A 24,039-nucleotide genomic window follows, 5' to 3' on the forward strand; every position below is an offset into this window, starting at 1 on the left:
ATATATAATATATATTATATATTAAAATAAATTATGTGTATTTTATATATAAGTATGTATGTTTATATAATATGTATATAAATATATATATGGCATTGTCACATTCTGGTTTTCCCTTTACCTGTAGGCAGGTGTGATTAACAACTCTCATATTCTGCCCCCTGAAGGACAACATTATTTCTGACCAACGCGTAACACTGTTGTAAAGACAAGCTTTTGTGTAAGTCTTCTATCCGGAAGAAGTTTAAGTGTTACAAATTTATAGATGCTGATAGCTAAGAGGAAATGAAGACCCCAATCCTTCTTTTAGTATCTTCCAAATTGTTGCAATTAAATACAAAATGTTGATAATCCATTGGTTAATATATCAGTTAATAATTGCCGCAAACTACTCTTGAAACTCAGTGCCTTAAAACAAAGATACTTGATTGCTACTCCTGAGTCTCTGATTTGGTTTAGCAGGTCTGCGCTCTTAGCTGGGCTTGCTCACCTGACTGCAGTCAGCTACAGGTCGGCTAGTTGGCTGATTGAGGACAGCCTCAGCTGGTATAATGGGATGACGTACCTGTCCTCCATGTTTCTCACACCCCTCCCGCAGTTTAGCTGGATATGTTCTCAGGGTGGAGGCAGGGAGGCAAGAGCAAGTAAAACTGATCTTGTAAAGGCAAGAAAGAATGCACACCCAATTGTGAAACCCTCTGTCTTTGAGTCATTCTGCTGACCAAAGCAAGCCTCAAGGCCAAGCTTGAGTGAGAGCAGTAAGAATCACAGAGTGACAGGGAAGGGGTGTAGAGAGATGGAGGCCACTGATGCAATCAATCTACCACAACTGCTGACGGGTAGGAGCCGTGCCATCTCTCGCTTCACTATCCCTTAGAACTACGGCCTCTGTACTGAACTCTCTGGACAAGCAAAACACTGAAGACCAACCTGTCATAAATGAACTCATGGGTCAGCTTCCCTCTCAAGCTGTGGCTGCCACAAATAATAGAGACTGAGCCTCCATCAGCCAAGTTTAATGTTTTCAAATCGTCTACCCAGGATCATTACTGAGCTAATTGAATCTTCAGTGGTAAGTTGACTCAAAGTAAATATTTTGTCTTTCCTCTGTATCCCCAAACTAAGAATTCCTGGGGTCAAAGGAAGAGAAGGAGAAAGACACAGGGTCTGGAAGAGGAGCTCTGGGGTCAAGAGTTCACAGCCTACCTCAGCCACCTACAGCTGTGTGAGTCTGGGAAAGTTACCTAACCTCTCTGAGCCTCGGTTTCCTCATCCTCAGAATGGAAAGTAATCATTCATTTACTCATTCATTCAACATATTTATGGAGAATCTCCTAGGTATAATTCCCTGTACTTACAGAGCTCACAGTCTAAGCTGGAGATGCCTAAGAAAAAGAGAAGTTATAATACAGGGTTAGAAAGCATGAAGCCCTAGGGACACGCAAAGGGGCATCTAGTCCTACCTGAGGAGATTCAAAAAATTCTCCCTGGTGGAAGTGATGACTGAGACTCAAGAAAAGGTAGAAATTAGTTGGATTTTGAGGGAATGGCAGATGCAAAGTCCAAAAGTCAAGAAGATATTTTCCTTTCTGGTTTTAAAGACAAGCTCTGCTATCAGCATGGCAAGCAGAAGAATATTCCAGAATATTCTAGAACATTCATTCTTGTGTACAACACAAATCCCCTGGGGCTCTCATTAAAATTCAAGTTCTGGTTCAGCCAATATGGGGTGGGGCCTAAGATCCTGCTCTCCTAACAAGGTGATGCTGATGCTTCTGGTCCACAGACCACACTTTGAGTAGGGAGGTATCAGAGTGCCTTGGAAGGGAGGATATATACATTTTATTGTTCCAATTTTAGCCCGTGTGCGGCCAAAGCGAGCACAGAGGACTTCTACATTTTTTTTGAAGATTTTATTTATTTATTTGACAGAGAGAGACACAGTGAGAGAGGGAACACAAGCAGGGGGAGTGGGAGAGGGAGAAGCAGGCTTCCTGCGGAGCAGGGAGCCTGACACAGGGCTCAATCCCAGGACCCTGGGATCATGACCCAAGCTGAAGGCAGACACTTAACGACTGAGCCACCCAGGCACCCCAGGATAACTACATTTTAAAAAGTTTCATCCCCCTCTACTCTCCCTGGCAATCAAGATTTTATGCAGGATGGAGGGCCAGGTGGGATGGTGATACTTTTGTGAGAAGTGTGAATCCTAGCCAAGTCCTAAGGAAGTTCCTGGAAGGAAGAGAGATGTTGGTTTGCTGAAAGGTCCCAGGAAACCAAAACACTTTCCAAAAGGTGTCATCAAGCACTGCAACCCTCCATGAAATGCTGGGATTCTGCTCCATCCAGCACTCCTACTCACCAACATAACTGTTTTAAGTGTCTGTGCAAAAGTAGCCTATAGGTCTGTGGGTTTTATTCATCCCCTGGGGTCACCATTACTGTTTTACTGACCATTTCTTTAAAAGCAGGAGGAGGCTTTGTCAAAGGGTAAGTCAGTCAGTCATATGACAAATCATTTATTGAGGACTGCTCTGTGTCAGGCGCAGGATAGTGCTGGAGAGGCACACTTGCTTGCCATGCACCAATGAGCTTAGGAGAAACCAAAATGGTAGCCAGGTAACCTTGTTCATGCCATTGCCCTGGGATCTGTTACTTCCACAAAAGTCTAGAAACTCATGGAGCAGAACACGGATGATGAACTTATCATCTTGAACAGAAATTCTTGTTTTCCAGAGGGTTCTGGGGCTAGCAGGATCCTGCATCTGTGCATCAAGCTGTGAAGAGATTTCAGAGTAGGCTCCTGCAGGTACCTGCTTTCCTCAAATGTTGCTTCATAGCATATTTGAAAGTAAGAAAGAGCTTTAACCCTGTGAGAGAGAAATCAGAATTAGAATCAGCAGAATTAGTACAAATGTGATTCTAGGGGTCTTATAAATACACAGAGAGAAATATGGCAACAAACGACTGAAGGATAAACATTAAAATGTTAACAGTGATGGTCTCTAGTGTGGCAGGCACTAATGGCAAACTTGAAAACTGTTCTCAACCTCTTCACCACTGATAGCTTCCACTCAAGAAGCAAAGAAGCCAAATACTTGTTTTGTCAAATTCCTTTGTAACTATGTGTCATCATGTGATACAGTTCTGACCAACTAAGTGAAAGGGAAATCCACTGAGGGATTTCTGGGAAAGCTTTTGTTTCCTGTGAAAGGGAGAAAGCGTTTGCCACTTCTGCCCCATCCCTCTTCTTGCCTTCAACATGGTCATGATGTCTGGAGCTATGGCAGCCATCTTGCAATCATGAAAATTGTTTGATGAAGTCAACATGTTGTTAGTGGATTGGAAAAGTAGGGAAAACCTAGATCCTTTACAACATCCCTGAGCAACAGAACCAATACCAGCAACACCTAACTCAGCTTCTATTCTTGCAAAAAAAAAAAAAAAAAGAAGAAGAAGAAGAACAATTTCCTATTTAATTAAGCCACTGAATCTTAGTTACTTGTGTTTGGAATAAATTATTGAAAATATAAAAAATTCTAATGGGGGATGGAAGAGCAATTGTGTAGAGAAAGTTTTACAACTCTGTAAATTTTGTTCTTTTTAATTTTTATTTATTTATTTAAATATGATGAGCATTGGGTGTTATACTCAACTAATGAATCATTGAATATTATATCAAAAACTAACGATGTGCTATAACTTGGTTAACTGAATTTAAATACAACTCTGTAAATTTTAAATAGCGATGATAGCAATGCAAAATTATGTGGAAAAATCAGTTTTGCCTCCATTTGCACATTCATTTCAATGTCTCTGAAATTATATATGTGTAGTATAATTCATAGAATTCATATGTTGATATATATTTTAATTCATTTTTAAATACATCATATGAAATTTTATGTATTAGGTATAGTTATATAATATATAACTTTATAATTATATATGTTATATATATAATTTATATTTTGTTGATATAAAATTATCAACAAGAGAACCTAGCAGATGTTATAACTGGCTCAGAAAAGAATGCAAAGTACAGACGTATGTATGTATTACATAATACATATATAATATATACCATATATAATTTACACAAAATATATAAAACATTACATAATTTGTATATAATGTATACAATATATGAGATATATATGATACATGTTACATAATACAGTATATATATGTGTTACATAATATATATATCTGTTCTGTGCATTCTCTCTTGAGCCAGTTTAATATCCACCTCACTCCCTCACTGATTAATGAGTAGAATAAAATCCTTAATGTATGCTCATATTATATCTGTATGAGTCATGATTTTATCTTGTTTAGTTCACACAGCTACTAAGGGGCAAAGCTGGGATTTAAGCCCAGGAAGCCTGGCTCCTGAACCCCAACTCTTGAATACCGTACTTTATCAAATGTGCTAATAATATACATGGACACACTTAGCTCACAGTAGATACTCGGTGCACAGTGGCATCTGGTGTTGCTAAGAAGCAGGGGTTCCATTTGAACAGAAGAAACCACATAAAACAGTCTCTCACCGTTTTAGAAGTGGAGGGGACAGAGGACAGTAACATCCCTGAAGTCTGGGACTCGGAACTGGGTTTGATCTTCCTGGTAATCCATCCCCTGTATTCTTCCCGTACCTGGAGGAAGAGACACATCACAAGAGGATGAATTATTCCTAGATGCAGGGATGTGGGCCGACACAGGCATGTTCCCCGGAAGGATGGGGCCTGGAAGGGCAACTGCTATGTACCTGGCGGTTGAGCAGACAGTGAATGACGAAGATGAAGGCCCCCTGCAGGCTGTTGATGATAGTGAACAGGTAGGCCATGATGCTAGCCATGGGTCCAATCTGGAAAATGCCCAACACCCAGGAGCACCCCAAGATGAAGAGCTGGGCAAAGGCTTTGAATGTCAGTAACCTAGGGGAGAAGATTTGGAGAGGGTAAAATTCTGGGCAGTGGCTGTTGTTCTCATGGACTGTGCTCCCACGACTCACCTGCCACCTTGGTGGGAATAAACGTGCAGTGGAGTCTCCAAGCCCCGAGGCAGGGACATCGAGTCCCGCTGGCATTTAAAAGGCAGTTGGCCTACAGATAACATGGCACAAGGATGTGTGGACACATATATTTAACGTAATAGTGTTGGTAGTGATGAAAATGCTCAAAGGACCTACAGGTCAAGAACCGGGGACACATTAAATGAATGGTGATGTCATAGTATGAAATACAAGGACACTTTTTTTAATTGAAGAAAAACTCACATAATATAAAACTCACCATTTTAACCATTTAAAGTGTGCAATTCAGTGGCATTTGGCACATTCATGATGCTGTACAAACATCATCACCAGCCAGTTCTAAGACATTTTTATCACCCCAAAAAGAAACCCCACACCTATTAAGCATTCATTCCCCGTCCTCCCTGCAATGAAAACAACCCTAGGGTCCATCTATTGATGGACAGATAAACAAAATATGGTCCATTCATACCCTGGATTATTATTTAACCATGAAAAGGAATAAAGCACTGATATCTGCTACAATGTGGATGAACCCTGAAGACATTATGTCAGTGAGAGATGCCAGTTGCAAAAGGATACAGAGTATATGATTCAATTTATAGGAAATGTCCAGAATAGGCAAATCTATAGAGACTAAAAGCTGAGCCAATTCACAGACTTAATGGAACTCCAAAGTAGAGATAACTGTGAAAAACGGATTTTCAGTGCTTTTGCTTTCAAAAAAAAAAAATAAAATAAATAAAAGCAAATAATAAAACCATTTTTAAAAGATTTTATTTTTAAGTAATCTCTATACCCAACATGGGGCTTGAATTCACAACCCTGAGATCAAGAGTTGCATGCTTCACCGACTGAGCCAGTCAGGTGTCCCATAAAACCATTTTTTAAAATGAGATGAGAGAGACCATATACTATAGGGGGTGAGGGTACAGGCTCTGGGTACCTGTGGAAACTGTGCCTCAGTTTCCTCAAATTGATATAGGGACAATAATACAATGCCTACAGGGTGATATTACTTGTTCTACAGATCAAATGAGATAACAAAACTCTAAGGATGCTTACAACAGTGTCTAGTACAAAAACATTTTTGTTAGTTGTTTTTAGCCATAAGTATTGATATGAAATCAGCTATATATTATGTGGAAAAAACCCAAAGTTCAGAATATGTATAGTATCCTATCATTTATGTAATAGAAGGTTGATGTGTAGGTATAGAATATTCTGTAAGAAAGCTCAATTCAAGTGATAATGGTTGTTTAAGGTGGGAGAGATCTGGGAACCTGGGAGTCAGGGAAGAGACAAGAAATTACTTTCCATGTGTTCCCTTTTTCACCGCTTAATTTTTCTTACCATTGCATGTATTAACTTTGTTTTACACTTTTTGCATCAACTTTTTAAAAATAATTTTTAGAAAAAATTATTTAAGATGGAAGAGGGATTGGATACTGACAGGAAAATAAGCAAAGGACATCATAAGGTTCCTGATAATAAAACCTAGACAGTGTCTGACTTTGGTAGGTTCTTAAGATGAAGATTAGTTGAGGTGTGCCTGGGTGGCTCAATCAGTTAAGTGGCTGCTTTTGGCTCAGGTTATGATCTCAGGGTGCTGAGATCAAGCCTCTCTCTCTCATCAGGCTCCCTGCTCAGCAGGGAGTCTGCTTCTTCCTCTCCCTTTGCCCCTCCCCCCCCTTGTGCTTTCTATCTCTCTCAAATAACAAAATCTTTTTTAAAAAAGAGTAGTTGAGTGATGAAGTTAAGAAACACAAATGGCCTGTAAAAGTATGAGAATGTCCCACATCTGTAAGACAAAATAATATATACAAAACTAAAATAATAAGATAGTATCTTTCACCTATTAAATCATCAAAATGACACAACAAAAATGATAAATCCCAGTGTCAGCAAAGCTGTAGGTAAATAAGCACTCTTGCAAATGGAAACAAATTTTCCGGAAAATAATTTTCAATATATACTAAAAGTGGGACAATCCAACCTGCCATTTGACTCAGGCAGTTTCATGCCTACTGTTATGATTCAATAACCACAGATATGAAAAAGATCTATCTACAAGGGTATTCAAGACTGCATTGCTTATAATAGCTCTCCCCACCCCAAGAAATCAGAAACAACTTGAACGTCCATGAATAAGGCGTGATTTAAGTAAGTTGTGCTACATTCTTACACTGAAATGTTTTATAAAAAAAAGAAGATATTGTTAAAGAATGTCTAGTTAACTTGAAAAATATTCATAACATTATTAAGAGAAAAAATGGTTATAAAAATAAAGTAGATGGCATGATTCTGTTTTTGTAAATATGCACATATTATTATGCACAGTAGATGAGTTAGAAAATGTATTAATAGTTTCAATATAGGAAACACTCTCCCTAGTAACTGTGTTACTGCTTCATAAGCCAAATAAAGTGGGCAATGTTAATATCCCCAGTATACAGATGAGGAAACAGTCTCAGAGAGGTTATGTAACTTGCCTAAGGTCACACAGCTTATAAGTGGCAGACCTGGTGTTTGAGACCCCAGATCTAGACACTGTGCTGTTCTGTCCTGGGCACAGGACCAGGCATACAAAAAGTACTCAGTGAATGTTTGTGGGAAGAATGAAGGAGACTTGAAAAGGAGAGAAAAGGAAAGAGGGTCCACACCTGGTGTCTTTGAGCGTTGAGACTTCAGCATTGACACTGGAAAGCTTCTGCCTCAGGACACACAACGTCCAAGTCAGGAGGATGGAATTAACCTACAAAGTCAAGCAGAAAAGACTGAGAGATTGGATATACAACTGGACAATGGCCAGACCCCCAGTAAAAACCCATAGTCTGCAGTAACCACTCCAGGAAGCAGTCGACCCTAAACAACCACCTCTTGATTGGTGACTGACAGCCTCCCTAATTTCTGCCCTCACTTCCAACTTAGGACCAAAGGGAAAAAGCCAATATGCTCCCCTAAGCATTCACATAGGATGCCTTGCTTTGAATTAGCTTGCCTATAGGGTCCTGATGCCTACAGCCTCTGATCAAGGCACACCTGAAGCCTTCCCTTTTTTATCCTACTCTGCCTGCTTTTGAGTCTCCGCAAAGTGCAAATGATGGTGGCTGACTCCCTTACTATAGCAATAAATATCCTTTGCTGGTTCTCATCTGGGTGATCACCACTTATTTTCACTGGATGCATGTGGAAAGTTAGAATTAAGATTGGTGCCCTGTTTGGGTTGAATTGTTGAAGACCTAATCCCCAGGACCTAGGAATGTGATCTTATTTGGAGTTAGATCTGGTGATCTAATTAAACGAGGTGATCAAATTAAAACGAGGTCATAGGTTGGGCCCTAATCCCACATGACCTTATAAAATAGGGAAATTTGGACACAGAGACAGTCATGCACAGAGAGAAGCCAAACATCTACAAGCCAAGAAACTCCTGAGGTTACCAGTCTTCTTGGATAGAAAACTGGAATGGATCCTTCCCTTGAGCCTTCAAAGGGGACATGGCCCTACTGACCCCTCGATTTTATACTTCTAGCCTCCAGAGCTGTGAGACAATAAAATTCTGTTGTTCTAAGCCACCCTGTTTGTGATACTTTGGCAGCCCTAGGAAACTAATACATGCCCCCCTCCCAAATCTTACAGAAATCAGAGCAAAACCCCTCTGGAGGAATACAATCTCAAGAATTCCCAAGATTTAAATCAGTCAGATAGGAGCTCATAATTAACAATTACAAGTGACACAAGGAAAAAAGCCACCATGAGTGACAGTCAAAAGAAACATCATCTTGCAGGACTGTTGCATCTGTGTTGGAGGTAAGGAGGCAAGGAGATGGTGCACAACACCCCCAGGTTCCCAGAGAGTAGAACAGTGGGTGCTGGGGCTGGGGGAGCAAATGGGGGGAGATGTTAGTCCAAGATCACAAAGTTTCAGTTATGCAAGGTGAATAAGTTCTAGAGATCTCATGTACAGTGTGGTGTCTATAGTTAACAATACTGTATTGTATAATTGAAATTTGCTAAAAGGGTAGATCTTAAGTGATCTCACCACAAAAAAAAAAAAAAAAAGGAAAAGAAAAGAAAGAAAAACTGTAACTATGCGAGGTGATGTATATGTTCATTGGGTTGATTGTGGTGATTATTTCATGACGTATGGATAAGTCAAAACATCAAGTTGTACACCTTAAATATATACATTTTTAATTTGTCAGTTACACCTCAATAAAGCTAAAAACAAAAACAAAAACAACTCTAGGCTTCCCTCTGCTTCCATTCCACTGTTTTCTTCTTCTCCCTGACCACTAAATACTTTTAATTTCTTTCTCCCTTCTTTTTTTCCATTCACTGTCTATCCTCAGAAGACATTAATAGACCCATTCTTACTGAAACACAAAGGACAGATAAGACTGTGGTCCCTTCCAGAGGATTTGCATGTTGGCAGAGAAAAAAAAAATCACAAGTCAAAGAAATTACACTCTAACTTGGATATCTCAAGAACCAGGGATCAGAAGGGAGAATGTTTGAGAGGAATAAGTGACCTTGGCTACGCAGCTTCCACTGGTACTTCCTGATCCCCAGGGTCTCCTTGTTCCTGCTCCAGGACACGCTGTGCCAAGCAATTTGCTTACCATGATGATGGCGCAGACTGGCCCCAGGAAACTCCAGATGAACCCTGTCTCTGTATTCAGCCAGCAGCTATGGAGAGAAACAGGATTCAGAGCTTGTCTCAGTCTTGACCCTACAGTTACTCACACTCCAACAAATGCACTAGTGGAGGAGAGTATAGGGAGCTGACCCTGAGATAAAAATTCTCATGATGGGGCAGGTTACAGCTCAGTTTTCTTTGGGCCACAGCAAGTCTTCTTTCAGACATTCCTCCTGGGTAAATATTCCTGAAGCGTTCACTTGATGCCCTGCATAGAGCTCGTCCTCAATTCATAATCTTTGTAACCCCCTCCCCTCATTCAGACCTCTTCACCGGCACACCTGCTCCCTCAAATCTCAGCTCAAATGACACCTCCTCTGAAAAGCCACTTCTGACCACCCCTACCCCTGGTCCATCTCTAGCAGAGCTTGTTGCTTTTCTTTTTTATAGCATCTACTGGTGTCATAAATTATGGTGGTGTTTGTTTCCTTGCAAATTGTCCTTCACTCCCTACAAGAGTATGAGCTATATGAGAATTTAGACCTTGAACTTTTGTTCATCTCTGAATACCCAGCACTCAGTGCAAAGTCTGGCATGGATGAGGCATTCCATAATTATTTCTTAAAAGAAATGAAGGGAGGGAGGGAAGGAGGGAGGGAGGAAGAGAAGGAAGAGATAATTCATTGCCTCTTTCCATCATGTCTCTAGGAATTTGTTGTTTTCACCATCTGACAACCATTCCACCACGTTCAGTAACAGCACCCCAATATTCCTTTAGCAAAAGTGTGCCTCCCGCCACAAGAGAAGGAAAATAATAAAGTTTGGCCAACCAGGCATTCTCTCCCTGGAACAGGAGTCTCCAAGTAGTAGTAATGAAAAGATGTAAAATGCCCAGAAGATGCTGTCCCTGTTCTTTCAGGAAAAACCACTTCAGTAAATACTGGCCAATTCCCTTATCAGCTTCTGCATCTCTGGCTGGAGGCATCAGACTGAAAGCTCTGAGGATTAGCTCACCAGGAGCAGCCCTCAACCAAAGGCTGCTGGGAGGGAGATGCTGGACAAATATGCCCCCTTGGGTGGGATATCAGAGGTACATGCCCTACAGTTTCCCAGAGGTACCCACTGGGATGGAGCCTGTTACCTGCAGCCACATCTGCACACCTGCACCCCATATTTGCTCCTTCTCTTCCCCACACTTAGTGCTTCTTCCGAAGGTCATCTCAAATCCTTGTCATACTATTCCTCTCTTCCGAACTTGCTGTGGTTCTCACCACCTGGAAGGTACTCTCTAAATTCCATGCCCCTCCCCCAGTTTCCCCTTCTTTCAGCCCAATCCATCTGTTCTCCAAACAGACCTTGAGCCCTCCTTTGGGAAGCTATTGCCCTCACCTATGTTGCCACCCCCTTTTCTATTTACCTATGTACATTTCAGTAGAGCTTTCAAGACTCATTCAAATTCTGCCTCCTCCAGGAAGCCTTCCATGAACTTTCCCACTCCCATATGCTATCATCCTTCTCTGGTCTGTGTCAGTGCTTATATTACCCACACCAATGTCGGACACTTCATCATGGTGACCTTGCATTGTCACCACCATCTCCTGACAAGATAGTCAGATCTGAATTCATTTTGGACACTTCCTAGCTATGTGGCCCAGGACAAGTTCTGGAACTGTGCTGAGCCTCAGTTTCCTCTGAAGCTACCATTCATTAAGCTGTTACTTTATGTACCACCATGTGCAGCAGCACAGGTTGTACACTGCCCAAATCCAGGGGACACTACTCACACTGTACACAGTGGAGACTCTTAGTCCTCGCACAGAGGATTTCTGTTGAGAAGTACCAGAGATAATACATGTTTGTAAAGCTCTGCCGGATATAGGTTTGATGAGTGCTCACTTCCTACGGATTCCTTTCCCTCACCTCGTATCTCATGACCTCACCTGAAATATAAACCATCAGTAGTAGGCAGGGAGGATATTTAGTGACATAAACCTGGATATTTAGTTCCCTAACTACAGCTTAGCAGTGCCTACAACACAGGGTGATGAACACAGGCCCTGGGATTAGAAAGACCCAGATTCATGTCCTCACACAGCCCCCTTCTCACTGTAATAGCAAGAAAGCCTAGCTTTCCTCATCTGTAAATTAGAACAGCACCATTATCACAAGGATCACAGAATTACATGACATGATGCAGTGAGTTATAGTCTCTGCCCTAGCCACATACTGCTTATCCTGTCATTTACCTGTTTTTCAAAGTTGACTCACTTTTTTTTACTTATACAATGGAATCATGTCTATGATATCATGAGTTTGGTTGATAGGCTGGCAATTTTTTCCTAATGTCCTATAAGATAAATACAAAAATATTTTTAAATTATACTCACCAACACACTACCCAAAATCCTCTCACATGAACCATGTGATAAACAAAACTTGCTTTAAAACAGACAGTGGTGATGATGATGATGATGGCATGTATAATGCTTTACTCTGTGCCTGACACTGTTCTAAATGTTTTGCAGATAATGACTCCTTTAACCCTCACAACACTATGACGTAGGCATTGCTGTCAGCCCCTATTGTATGGATGAGGAAATGGAAGCACAAGTAACTTGCTCAAGGTAGCACAGTTAGAAGGTGGTAGAGCAAGGATTCAAACCCAAGCAGGCTGGCTCCAGGATCCATGATTTTCAAATTTACAACCAAGTTCATTGTTTACACCACCACCATTCATCTGTACTGTAGTGCAAACAGTGGTTCCTGGATATGTGCAGTGCACAACCTGTGCTACTGTACATGGCAGCCCTGAGACTGACAAAACATAAAGAGCTCAATACATGGTAGACACAATTATAGCTACTGTTATTGCTCTTCTTGTTGTTCATGTAAATATCATCATAAACCCTGGCAGCAGGCTCTTCAGGGAGAGAGAAGGATATCACTTACCGATTATGCATCCCAAAACCTTGTGGCTGCACACTGGCAGAGACAGCCACCACCAGCACTGGGAGCCCGTAGCCAAAGGCACAGAGGTACCACATCTTGATGTTGCGAGAGCTGAAGTAATTCACCACTTTCAGGTTCCTGACCATAAGGAAGAGCATTACAGCCTCTACCAGCATCCAGAAGAAGCAGGCGAGGAAAAGGTAGTGCAGGAAGCCTGCAATGATGGCGCAGCCCATCTGTAGAGGAGAAACGTGCACACTCAGGATCCTCCTACCCCCCACCCCCACCCAAGAAGCAGGTTCAGACAACAGTGGGGGTAACTTTGATTGGAGCTCCTCAACCACAGCCCATTCATTCATTCCACAAACCTTTATAGAGATATTCTTCCCTGCAGGTGCTATCATCCCTTTGGTAGGGGGACCCATTGTCCTGGTTTGCCTGGGACTGGTTTTTCCTAGGACATATGACTTTCAGTTTTAAAACTGGGGGAGTTTTGAAAAGAATGGATGGTCGATCACCCTACCTCAGAGGATGTTTGAAGATATTGAGTGTGGAGGTCAGCAAACTGTAGTCATTGGGCTGGCTGTCTGTTTTGTAAATAACGTTTCATTGGCACATGGCCACATCCATTTCTATGTTTTCAATGGCTGTTTTCATGCTAAAACAGCAAAGCTGAGTGGTTGTGACAGAGCCCTAGGATCTGCAAAGCCGAAAATATTTATATCTGCTTCTTTACAGAAAAAGTTTGCTCACTCCTAGTCAAATGGTGGGAGTGACAAGTGTTACTAGCACTGAGTTCTGCGAAGTTAAACATTCCACAGTGGGGGCGGGGGTTCTGCCCAAAGAATGATCACCCCAGATAGAATGTCACTAGTGCTCCTTCTGGAAAAATCCTGGGAGCCTACTATGTTTCTGGTATAGTTATGGGGGTAAACTGGCCAAAGTTCTTGCTCTCGTGGGGCTCATAGTCTAGTGGGGGGGGGGGCAGATACACAACAAGTAAAACAACAAATAATATGGTTTCAAATAAATGCTGGGAAAGAAAGCAACAAAGACTGATAAGGTGTAGAGTTTCACAGCTGTAACATTATTGACATTTGTGACACTATTGCCAGATTATTTTCTGTCATTGGATCTGTCCTGTGTATTGTAGGGTATTTGGCAGCATCCTTAGTCTCCACCAGATGCCAGCAGCAACCCCACCAATACTGTCTCTAGATATCACCGAGCGTCCTCTAGGGGGCAGAATCCTCCAAAATAAGAACCAATGGTTTAAACAGTAATAGGAGGGACCACCACAATATACAACATGATCAGGGAAATGATTTTAAGCTGAGACCTATCACAAGAAGGAGTCAACCAGGTGAAGAACTGGAAACAAGTATTATCAAAAGAGGGCATAGCACATGCAAAGGCCCTGAAGAGGGAACTAGCATAGACGTTGGGTAGGATGAGCAGAGGCAGATGTGGAGATGGTGGGGCTGAGTAAGGACACAGTCTAAGGGATGTGAGACCTGGTTGTCAGTCTTGTCTACACCGATGATGAAGAGAGTCTTGGCCAAGAAGAGGCAGATGCAGAGGTGCAGGTGGAGGTACGTGTTTTGGTTGCGAATGGCACGACACAGCAGGAAGGTGGCGATGGCCAAGATGAGACACACCAGGGAGATGATCATGCCCACATGGCTAATGATGTACAGGGATAACTCCATCTGTCAGGAAGGAGATACACCACTCAGAGAGGGACTGACATCCCTCCGGGCAGAAAAAAGAATTATCCAGACTCCTGACTGGGGCAGAAAGGACTCAGGGACATTTTCTCCCTTTGACACTCAGAGTGAACTAGATATTGTCCAGCATCATCCTTTGGAATCCATCAACACCCGTTCCCACTCCTGTTCTGTGCCCCAATTCACGTTGTACTAGAGCAGGATGTCTATAAACTATATTTCCCAGAATCTCCTGGGGCTAGGGTCCTGGATGTCATTTAGGTTCTCCAATGAGATATAAGCACAGAAGTTTTGGAAGGCAGAATGGAGGCAGATACCAGTTTTCTTTCTGCAGACAGGAGCAAGCTATGGCTGGGCTCCACATTCCAGCTGTCCCTTCTTTGATTGCATGGATGTGGGGTGGTCTGACAGCAGCAATTTCTGACCTCTGGATTACAGCTGCAGAGGGGTGATCTCGAAACCAAACCCCAAGTGGCAGCCCCTGACTTCAACTCCTCCATCCCTTCCCGTGATTTTGTGAGCATCCCATTCCCTGCTTGAAATATCTAGAGTGGTTACCATTTCCTGCCCTGAACCAGGACTGCTACACAGGCGTTCAGAGATGCCCCAACTTCTGGGAGTGGAAATGGCAAGCCGAGTCCTTCCCCTATTCACAATTATTTTTATTCACAATTAATTTTAAATTTTTGAGTTCCTTCTGTGTATTGAAGTCGTGACAAGGTACCATCTCACGAGCTACTCCCTATGATTTTGTGATGTGGTGGCTAAGAGAATGGACTAGAGATCTGCCAGTTCCTAGTTGTATGAGCTTGGGCAAGACACTTAACTGCTCTGAGCCTCTGTTTCCTCATCTGTTTAAAGAGGATCCTAACAGTAACTACCCTGTATGGTTGTTGTAGGAGGATTCAATGAAAATACTTAAAGTGCTCACGACTGTGCAGGAAACGTATTACATGCTCTGTAGGTCTTTACCCACTCACCAAGGCTCACTTCACATCCATCCCCTCCCTGATTGATTGCTAGTTAGCTCTCACCAACACACTTCTGAATTCCCATAGCACAACTTCTTGCACCATGTACATGGTTTTGTGGAAAGAGTCCTCTGGAGCTAGACTGTCCTGGGCTTGAGCCTCATCTTGAGTTTCCTAAGCAGGTGGGCTATGGAGCCTCAGCCCCCATCCTATAAAAGGGCCTGAAAACACATAACTTAAAATAAAGGGTCCAACACAGTAGGTGCTCTGTAAATGGGATCTGTGATTATAATTGTCCCAGTATCTGCTTAGGGTCAATTCTCATTTTATACGTGAATGTCATGGCTTCCGAGACAGACCCTGAATTCTCCAAGGGCAGAGGTATCGCACACCCCATCTGTCCCCACCCCAACTCCCTCCCACAATACCCAAGGCCATGAGAGACACATAATGGATGTTTATTCAATATTTTCCCCTTGGATTTGGGGAGCCAGAACACAGAGAATCAGTACTGACCGTGAGCTCCCCAGAAGCCATGATGATGGCCAGGTTCATCATTTGATTACAGCTGCAGACAGTATGCGTCTCAGAAGCTTCAAGGACCACACAGCCAGAGGGCATCCACCTACCACCCTCCACAATGGGGTCCCAGGAAACGCAGATAGGCCTCTCAAATTCCTGCTTTGGCTGAAAATGGAAAGGCTCTTGTCATCCGAGACTCTCCTTCATATGGATTCAGTATGACCAACTTCAAGAGTCATTTGGGGCAGGAAGATGCAGGTATGTTTGGGAGGGAAATGTGGTATTTCAGTGTGCAAGGATGGAGGGAAAGTTCTCAGATACCAGATCTGCCTCTAGCACTGAACTGGTCATAGCCAATGTAGATAACGTCCCTGTAAATGTTCCTGCATCAACATCACTTAATCTGGGCCCAATCTTGCCCAGTGATGGATGGAAGAATACACATAGAAAGAGGAGAGCCCTCCTCTCTAAAGGTGGATTTTGGGGATCAGCTTGAGTTGCAAGAAACTGTGAGAGCGGGTCGCCTGGGTGGCTCAGTTGGTTAAACCGCTGCCTTCAGCTCAGGTCATGATCCCAGGGTCCTGGGATCGAGCCCCACATCGGGCTCCCTGCTCATGCAGGAAGCCTGCTTCTCCCTCTGCCTGCTGCTTCCCCTGCTTGTGCTCTCTTCCTCTCTCTCTCTCACTATCTCTCTCTGTGTGTCAAATAAATAAATAAAGTCTTTAAAAAAAAAACTGTGAGAGCTTGCTGCCTTTGTGGGTCCCTATCAAAAATGAAAGTCAAACCCACTGGGGGATAGGGCATTCTCAGTATGTAGATGGGGGCTCAGCAGGGACGTCTTCACCAACCTCAATGTGCTCCAGCATGTAAATGACTGGGTCAGAGAAGCCATCTTTCTTCTCCCCAGTCATGATGCCCTGTACCACGCGAGAATTCATCTTCACCTTCAACTTCCTCTGGGAGTTGGTCAAAGGGGTCTCAGGGTCTTGGAAGAAGCTCTCATCTAAAAGAGACTCCATCCCCGAAAAGGAGACAAAAGCCACCCCAGTGGTGCCTGTGATTTCCCCCAAAGGCAAAAAAAAAAAAAAAAAAGGAATCATTTGCTCAGTAGTGATTACAGATGACCCAACATGTACATACACATACACACTTTAACATCCCATGTATTTCTGTACCTCCACTGGCCCACTCTGAGGATTGCAACACCAGTGCAACCAGTGGACTTCTAGATTGGTGACCCTCACTAGAACCATTAAAAAAATCCTGAGTTGCTTCCACCTGGAGAAATGTTGGCTATATTTAAAAATAAATTTTAATTTGTATTTTTAAGAGACAATCAAACTGAGCAGGGGGAAATAAGTTCGTCTCCCACATTTATGGTTATTCTTGCTCCATCTCTTTGGTAGGCTTCCCCTTTCAACGTTGGTGGTCTTCAGGGATGTCCCAGGCCTGTTCCCTGAGCCCTCCAGACCAAAGATAGATTGAGGAGTGGCCAAACAATGGCCCACAGGCCGATCTGGTCATTGCCTCTTCTGTATAAATAAAAGTGTTACAGCAACACGGCCACACACATTCGTGTATGAACACCTTTGCACCGTGAGGGACTGTGTTGCCCTCAATGCCTAAAACATTTACAAACCTTCCCTCTACAAGACAAGTTTGTCAATCCCTGATACAGACCAGCACTGTCCACTTAGCAATACAACATGAACCACCTAGGTAATTTTAAATTTTCTAGTAGCCACACTTTTAGAAAAGTCAAAAGCAGGTAAAAATTAATTTTAATGATATATTAACTCAATACATGCAAAATATTATCATTTCAACATACAATCAATATAAAAATATGAATGAGATTTTTCCATCCTTCGTTTTTTATACCAAGCCTTTGGAATCCAGTGTATATTTTTACACTCACCGCCTGGCCACATGTCAAGTGCTCAGTAACAAAAGGTTATTGAGTGACTACTTTACTGGACACTAAAGGTCTTGATGCTCCATTATTGTGAGGGTATTTATTTATTTAATATCTGACTTCCCCAGTGGATGGAAAACTCCCTGAGGGCATGGACCTCACCTCACTGATCCCCTCACAAGTCTTGGCACCTATGAGTTGACTGATAAATGTGTGCTGATTGAATACACCATAACCACCCTCCTTGATTCTCAGGAGCAAGTCTGTACCTGTGGATTCAGATTCTTCAATGGTGGAGCACCCAATCTCCATCTTGTCCCCTTTGGCTCTCAGGTGAAAGGTCATATTCTCTTCAGTGCATTCTTCCTTGATGATTTTGCTTTCAATTTCTAAAAGAAGACAGGGAGATGCCTGGGTGGCTCAGTCGGCAAAGTGTCTGCCTTCAGCTCAGGTCATGATTCCAGGGTCCTGGGATCCAGTCCCACATGGGGCTCCTTGAACAACGGGGAGCCTGCTTCTCCCTCTGCCTGCTGCTCCCCCTGCTTGTGCTCTCTCTCTGACAAATAAATAAATAAAAATCTTTAAAAGGAGATAGGGAGACTTTGCCTGAGGTCACTCAGAAAGTGAGTCCTGAATTTGGTTTCTGTCCAAAAAAGTTATACACACCCAGTTGCAAGCAAAGAATAAAAAGGCCAGTTTATCATGGGGAAGATCTTGAGCCCCTGATGAATGACAGGAGGGTGGGAGCACCAGACAACTAAGAAACCCAGCGGGAGCTGTTGGAGTGAGCTCTCGCCCCATAGGGGGCGCATCAGGGAAGGACGGGGTTGAAGTCAACAGAGGTGGAAAGCAACAGTCATGACCCTCTGGCTACTCTACATTTAGACAAGTTTTCCGAAGCCAAAGGAAATAGGAAGGGGCTGGGGCGAACCCAGCAGAGCGGACCAGGGCTCAGGTGTTGCAGTCAGCTCTGGCACTCTCCAGCTGTGCCAACTTGAACAAAGACTTAAACCCTCTGAGCTGCAAGTCCCTCACCTGTGGCACGGCAATAATTACAGGGATCTTCATGAAAACAAAATAGGTAATGGAGCCAGAGATATCTGTTGTAAAATATAAGCCAGATAATGTCACGCCTGTTCTCAAACTCTCCAATTCCGTACCCCATCCCCAGTCTCACTTCAGATAAAATCCCTACATTTGTTTACAAAATCCACCTCTCCCCTTCTCTTCTGACCCCTTCTCCTGCAAGCTCTATGAATCTCTACTCCACTTTGGCCATGCTGGCCTCTTCATTGTTCCTTGAACTCACTAAATATTCCTGTGCCTGCCCTTTCTGCAAATAGGTACACGGCTCTTTTCCCAGGTAAGCTAGCAATGCTCCCCCCCAAGCCTGACCCTCTCTAGCCGACTTAGCCCTGCTGTATTTTTCTCAATAGCACTATCCATGCCTGGTATACCAGATGTTTGTTTACTGTGGGATTCAGATAGTTGTTGAATAGATAACACACTCCAAACCCTACCTGGCAACACTCATAATTCAATGTCAGCCACTCAGTAAATGGGAGATGTTGTTCATATCCTTGGACTGGCTCTGCGGTGAGTTCAGAGATTTGAAACACTTGGGAAAATGGGATATGGGAAAGCCACGGAGAATCGCATCTCTCAAGTCCCGCCCCTCAAAGTCAGCGCCCTGGTGTAACCTTGCCATGTTACCTAAATGTTCAGTCTGGACAGTCTGACTGACATTTGCTGACGGTTTCAGGAACGCTGCCAGGGTGGTGCTTTTCACACTCTCCAGGACAACAGTGGCCAGGGCGGAGGTCTCTTCTTTGGTGAAGTTGGACGATGTGGATGTTTGTTCTAGGACAGAGGCAAAGCTCTCAACTGCACTCTGCAAGGAAAGGTGTTTGCACCGTGTGGACACACTCTCTCTCTCTCTCCTTCCTTCTGCCTCTCCCCCTCCCTCCTTCTCTCTCTCCCTCCCTCTCTCTCTTTCCCTCCCTCTCTCCCCCCCACCCCTTTCTCTCCTCAAAAGACTGGGTTGACAGTCTAAGCCAATGAAGCATTAAGAGGGCATCTACTCAGCTTCCTTTTCCTGATCCCAAAGGCCCCCTTGGGATGCAAAATGGTGTAGCCTTTAAATCAGCACCTGGAGGCGGGGCAAGATGGCGGAGGAGTAGGAGACCTGGATTTCCTCTGGTCTCAGGAATTCAGCTGAATAGGGATCAAACCATTCTGAACACCTACGAACTCAACAGGAGATCGAAGAAGAGAGTAGCAACAACTCTCTGAACAGAGAAGCGACCTCTTGCTGGAAGGTAGGACGTGCGGAGAAGTGAATCCGAGGCGATATTCAGGAGGATAGACCGCGGGGGAGGGGGCCTCCGTCGGCCGCTTCTGGCAAGTGATAGAGCGGCGGAGCACAAAATCGGAACTTTTAGAAGTCAGCTCCGCTGAGGGACCTCGCTCCAGTGGCTAAGCGGGGGGTGGAACCCTCGCAGGACAGAGTGGTCTCAGGACCCTCGGGTTCACAGAAAGAACGGGGGTGCCTGAATGCAGCAGAGCTCCCAGGTATTGGAGCGGGGAAGCCGGCTGCAGAGACAGAGCCGAGGCGCGGGCTCTCAGCTCGGGGTTGCCATAAACTGTGATCCGCGGGCCAGTTGGGCCACTGCGCCTCCAGCAGGGACCCAACAAGCAGCAGATCCGGGGAGACTCCCCTTCCTCTCCTGGGAGGAGCGGCGCGGGAGCACACCGCAGGGATCTGCTGGGTTTGGAGACTCCACACGGGGTCGGGTGCCAGAGATAGAAACGCTCGGGTCACAGGCCGGGTGAGCACGGAGTGCGGCCGGAGACCAGGGAGACGGGAGTGACTGCTTTTCTCTGGGGGCGCACTGAGGAGCGGGGCCCCGAGTTCTCAGCTCCTCCGGGGCAGAGATGGGGAGGCCACCATTTTCACCCTGGTCCTCCAAAGCTGTACCGAGAGCTTGCAGGGAACAAAAGCTCCTGAGAGCAAACCCGAGTAGCTTGCTTAGCCTGGACCGACAAGGATGGGGCAATTCCGCCTCTGGCAAAGACATTTGGGAACCACGCCAACAGGCCCCTCCCCCAGAAGATCAGCACGAACAGCCAGCAAGCCAAGACCAAGTTTACCGATCAAGGAGAACGGGAGAACTCCAGCGCTAGGGGAATATTGTACATAGAATTCATGGCTTTTTTTACCATGATTCATTAGTTTTTCAAAGTTAATTTTTTAACTGTTTTTTTTTATTTTTCTTTTTCCCTTTTTCAATCATTTTATCAATCCCTTTTTAAAAAAATTTTATTTTTCATTTTTAGAGTCATATTTTATCCCTTCATAGTAGTTACCCTTATTTGTGGCATATATATATATATAAGTTGTTCTCTCTTTAAAATTTTGAGATACAGTTTCTTCTAACAGATCAAATATACCCTAAATCACTAGTGTATGGCTTTGTTCTAGTCTCCTGCCTCATCACATTCTCTCCCTTTTTTCTCTTTTTCTTTTAAATTTCTTCTTTCTTTTTCAAACAACTTCTTATCTTATCAATTCCTTTTATAAAATCTTTTATAATTTTCATCTTTACACTCATCTTCCATCCCTTCATTGTATCAACCCATATTTTGTACATATATAAGCCTTTCTTCCTTTAAAATTTTAGGAGGCACTTTTTTCTAACAGAACAAAATACGCCCAAAATCTAGTGTGTGGCACTGATCTATGCACTAGCCTGATCATATTTGATCATATTCTGTTTTTTTTGTATTGTTCTGTTTTTGTTTTTATCTTTTTCTTTTTCTTTTTTTTTTTTTTCTCTTTCTTTTATCTTCCTTTCCCTTTCTTTTCCCCTGGTTTCAGGTCTTTTCTGATTTGTATAGAGTATATTTCCTGGGGATGTTGTTAACCTGTTAGCATTTTGTTCTTTCATTCATCTATTCTCCTCTGGACAAAATGACAAGAGGAAAAAAATCACCTAAGCAAAGACTACAAGAGGTAGTACCACCAGCCAGGAACCTACTCAATACGGACATTAGTTCGATGTCAGACCTAGAGTTCAGAATCATGACTTTAAAGATACTAGCTGGGCTTGAAAAAAGCGTGGAAGTTATTAGAGAAACCCTTTCTGGAGAAATAAAAGAACTAAAATCTAACCAAGTCGAATCAAAAAGGCTATTAATGAGGTGCAATTAAAATGGGGGCACTAAGTGCTAGGATAAATGAGGCAGAAGAGAGAATCAGCGATATAGAAGACCAAATGATGGAAAATAAAGAAGCTGAGAAAAAGAGAGAGAAACAACTACAGGATCACGAGGGCAGAATTCTAGAGATAAGCGATACGATAAGAAAAAACAACATTAGAATAATTGGGATACCAGAAGAAGAAGAAAGAAAGAGAGGGGCAGAAGGAATATTGGAGCATATTATAGCAGAGAACTTCCCTAATATGAGGAAGGAAACAGGCATCAAAATCCAGGAGGCACAGAGAACCCCTCTCAAACTCAATAAAAATAGGTCAACACCCCGACATCTAATAGTAAAACTTACGAGTCTCAGAGACAAAGAGAAAATCCTGAAAGCAGCTCAGGAGAAGAGATATGTAACCTACAATGGTAGAAATATTAGATTGGCAACAGACCTATCCACAGAGACCTGGCAGGCCAGAAAGGACTGGCAAGATATCTTCAGAGCACTAAACGAGAAAAATATGCAGACAAGAATACTATATCCAGCTAGGCTCTCATTGAAAATAGAAGGAGAGATCAAAAGCTTCCAGGACAAACAAAAACTAAAGGAATTTGCAAACATGAAACCAGCCCTACAGGAAATATTGAAAGGGGTCCTCTAAGCAAAGAAAGAGAGCCTAAAAGCAGCATAGGTCAGAAAGGAACACAGACAATATACAGTAACAGTCACCTTACAGGCAATACAATGGCACTAAATTCATATCTTTCAATAGTTACCCTGAATGTAAATGGGCTAAATGCCCCAATCAAAAACACAGGCTATCAGACTGGATTAAAAAACAAGACCCATCAATATGCTGTCTGCAAGTGACTCATTTTAGACCCAAAGACACCCCCAGATTGAAAGTGAGGGGGTGGAAAACAATTTACCATGCTAATGGACACCAAAAGAAAGCTGGGGTGGCAATCCTTCTATCAGACACACTAGATTTTAAAACAAAGACTGTAATAAGAGATGAGGAAGGACACTATATCCTACTTAAAGGGTCTATCCAACAAGAAGATCTAACAATTGTAAATATCTATGCCCCGAACATGGGAGCAGCCAATTATATAAGGCAATTAATAACAAAAGCGAAGAAACACATTGACAGCAATACAACAATAGTGGGGGACTTTAACACCCCCCTGACTGAAATGGACAGATCATCTAAACAAAAGATTGACAAGGAAATAAAGACTTTAAATGACACACTGGACCAAATGGACTTCACAGACATATTCAGAACATTCCATCCCAAAGCAACAGAATACACATTCTTCTCTAGTGCCCATGGAACATTCTCCAGAATTGATCACATCCTAGGTCACAAATCAGGTCTCAACCAGTACCAAAAGATTGGGATCATTCCCTGCATATTTTCAGACCACAATGCTTTGAAACTAGAACTCAATCACAAGAGGAAAGTCGGAAAGAACTCAAATACATGGAGGCTAAAGTGTATCCTACTAAAGAATGAATGGGTCAACCAGGAAATTAAAGAAGAATTTAAAAAATTCATGGAAACCAATGAAAATGAAAACACAGCTGTTCAAAATCTTTGGGATACAGCTAAGGCAGTCCTGAGAGGAAAGTATATAGCAATACAAGCCTTTCTCAAGAAACAAGAAAGGTCTCAAATACACAACCTAACCCTACACCTAAAGGAGCTAGAGAAAAAACAGCAACTAAAGCCTAACCCCAGCAGGAGGAGAGAAATAATAAAGATCAGAGCAGAAATCAATGAACTAGAAACGAAAACAACAGTAGAACAGACCCATGAAACTAGGAGCTGGTTCTTTGAAAGAATTAACAAGATTGATAAACCCCTGGCCAGACTTATCCAAAAGAAAAGAGAAATGACCCAAATCCACAAAATCATGAATGCAAGAGGAGAGATCACAACCAACACCAAAGAAATACAAACAATTATAAGAACATATTATGAGCAATTCTATGCCAGCAAATTAGATAACCTGGAAGAAATGGGTGCATTCCTAGCGATGTATCAACTACCAAAATTGAACCAGGA

At 42.9% G+C, this 24,039-nt stretch overlaps 2 protein-coding genes across 2 annotated transcripts in view; both read right to left on the reverse strand.

Annotated features, from left to right (window-relative positions):
• The window catches only part of LOC114226103 (putative adhesion G protein-coupled receptor E4P), a 69,346-nt gene extending 66,942 nt beyond the window's left edge, over positions 1-2,404 (reverse strand). Inside the window, exon 1 of the mRNA XM_088017757.1 lies at positions 491-2,404. The gene's annotated coding sequence lies outside the window, so the exon portion shown is untranslated. The remainder of the gene's footprint in view (positions 1-490) is intronic.
• Positions 2,405-2,491: 87 nt separating this feature from the next.
• Positions 2,492-24,039, reverse strand: part of ADGRE1 (adhesion G protein-coupled receptor E1) — a 74,013-nt gene continuing 52,465 nt past the window's right edge. Inside the window, exons 10-20 of the mRNA XM_028126209.2 lie at positions 19,478-19,655; positions 18,034-18,153; positions 16,698-16,903; positions 15,844-16,014; positions 14,144-14,338; positions 12,630-12,865; positions 9,664-9,730; positions 7,702-7,793; positions 4,772-4,940; positions 4,554-4,658; positions 2,492-2,870 (exon numbers count right to left, since the gene is read on the reverse strand). Coding sequence (XP_027982010.1) covers positions 2,865-2,870; positions 4,554-4,658; positions 4,772-4,940; positions 7,702-7,793; positions 9,664-9,730; positions 12,630-12,865; positions 14,144-14,338; positions 15,844-16,014; positions 16,698-16,903; positions 18,034-18,153; positions 19,478-19,655 — 1,545 coding nt within the window. The 3' untranslated portion in view covers positions 2,492-2,864. The remainder of the gene's footprint in view (positions 2,871-4,553; positions 4,659-4,771; positions 4,941-7,701; positions 7,794-9,663; positions 9,731-12,629; positions 12,866-14,143; positions 14,339-15,843; positions 16,015-16,697; positions 16,904-18,033; positions 18,154-19,477; positions 19,656-24,039) is intronic.

The sequence above is a fragment of the Eumetopias jubatus genome, unplaced genomic scaffold (assembly GCF_037043125.1).
Source record: "Eumetopias jubatus isolate StellerSeaLion01/CBP00866 unplaced genomic scaffold, mEumJub1_p1.0 scaffold_1, whole genome shotgun sequence".
In the NCBI taxonomy this organism is placed as follows: Eukaryota; Metazoa; Chordata; class Mammalia; order Carnivora; family Otariidae; genus Eumetopias; species Eumetopias jubatus.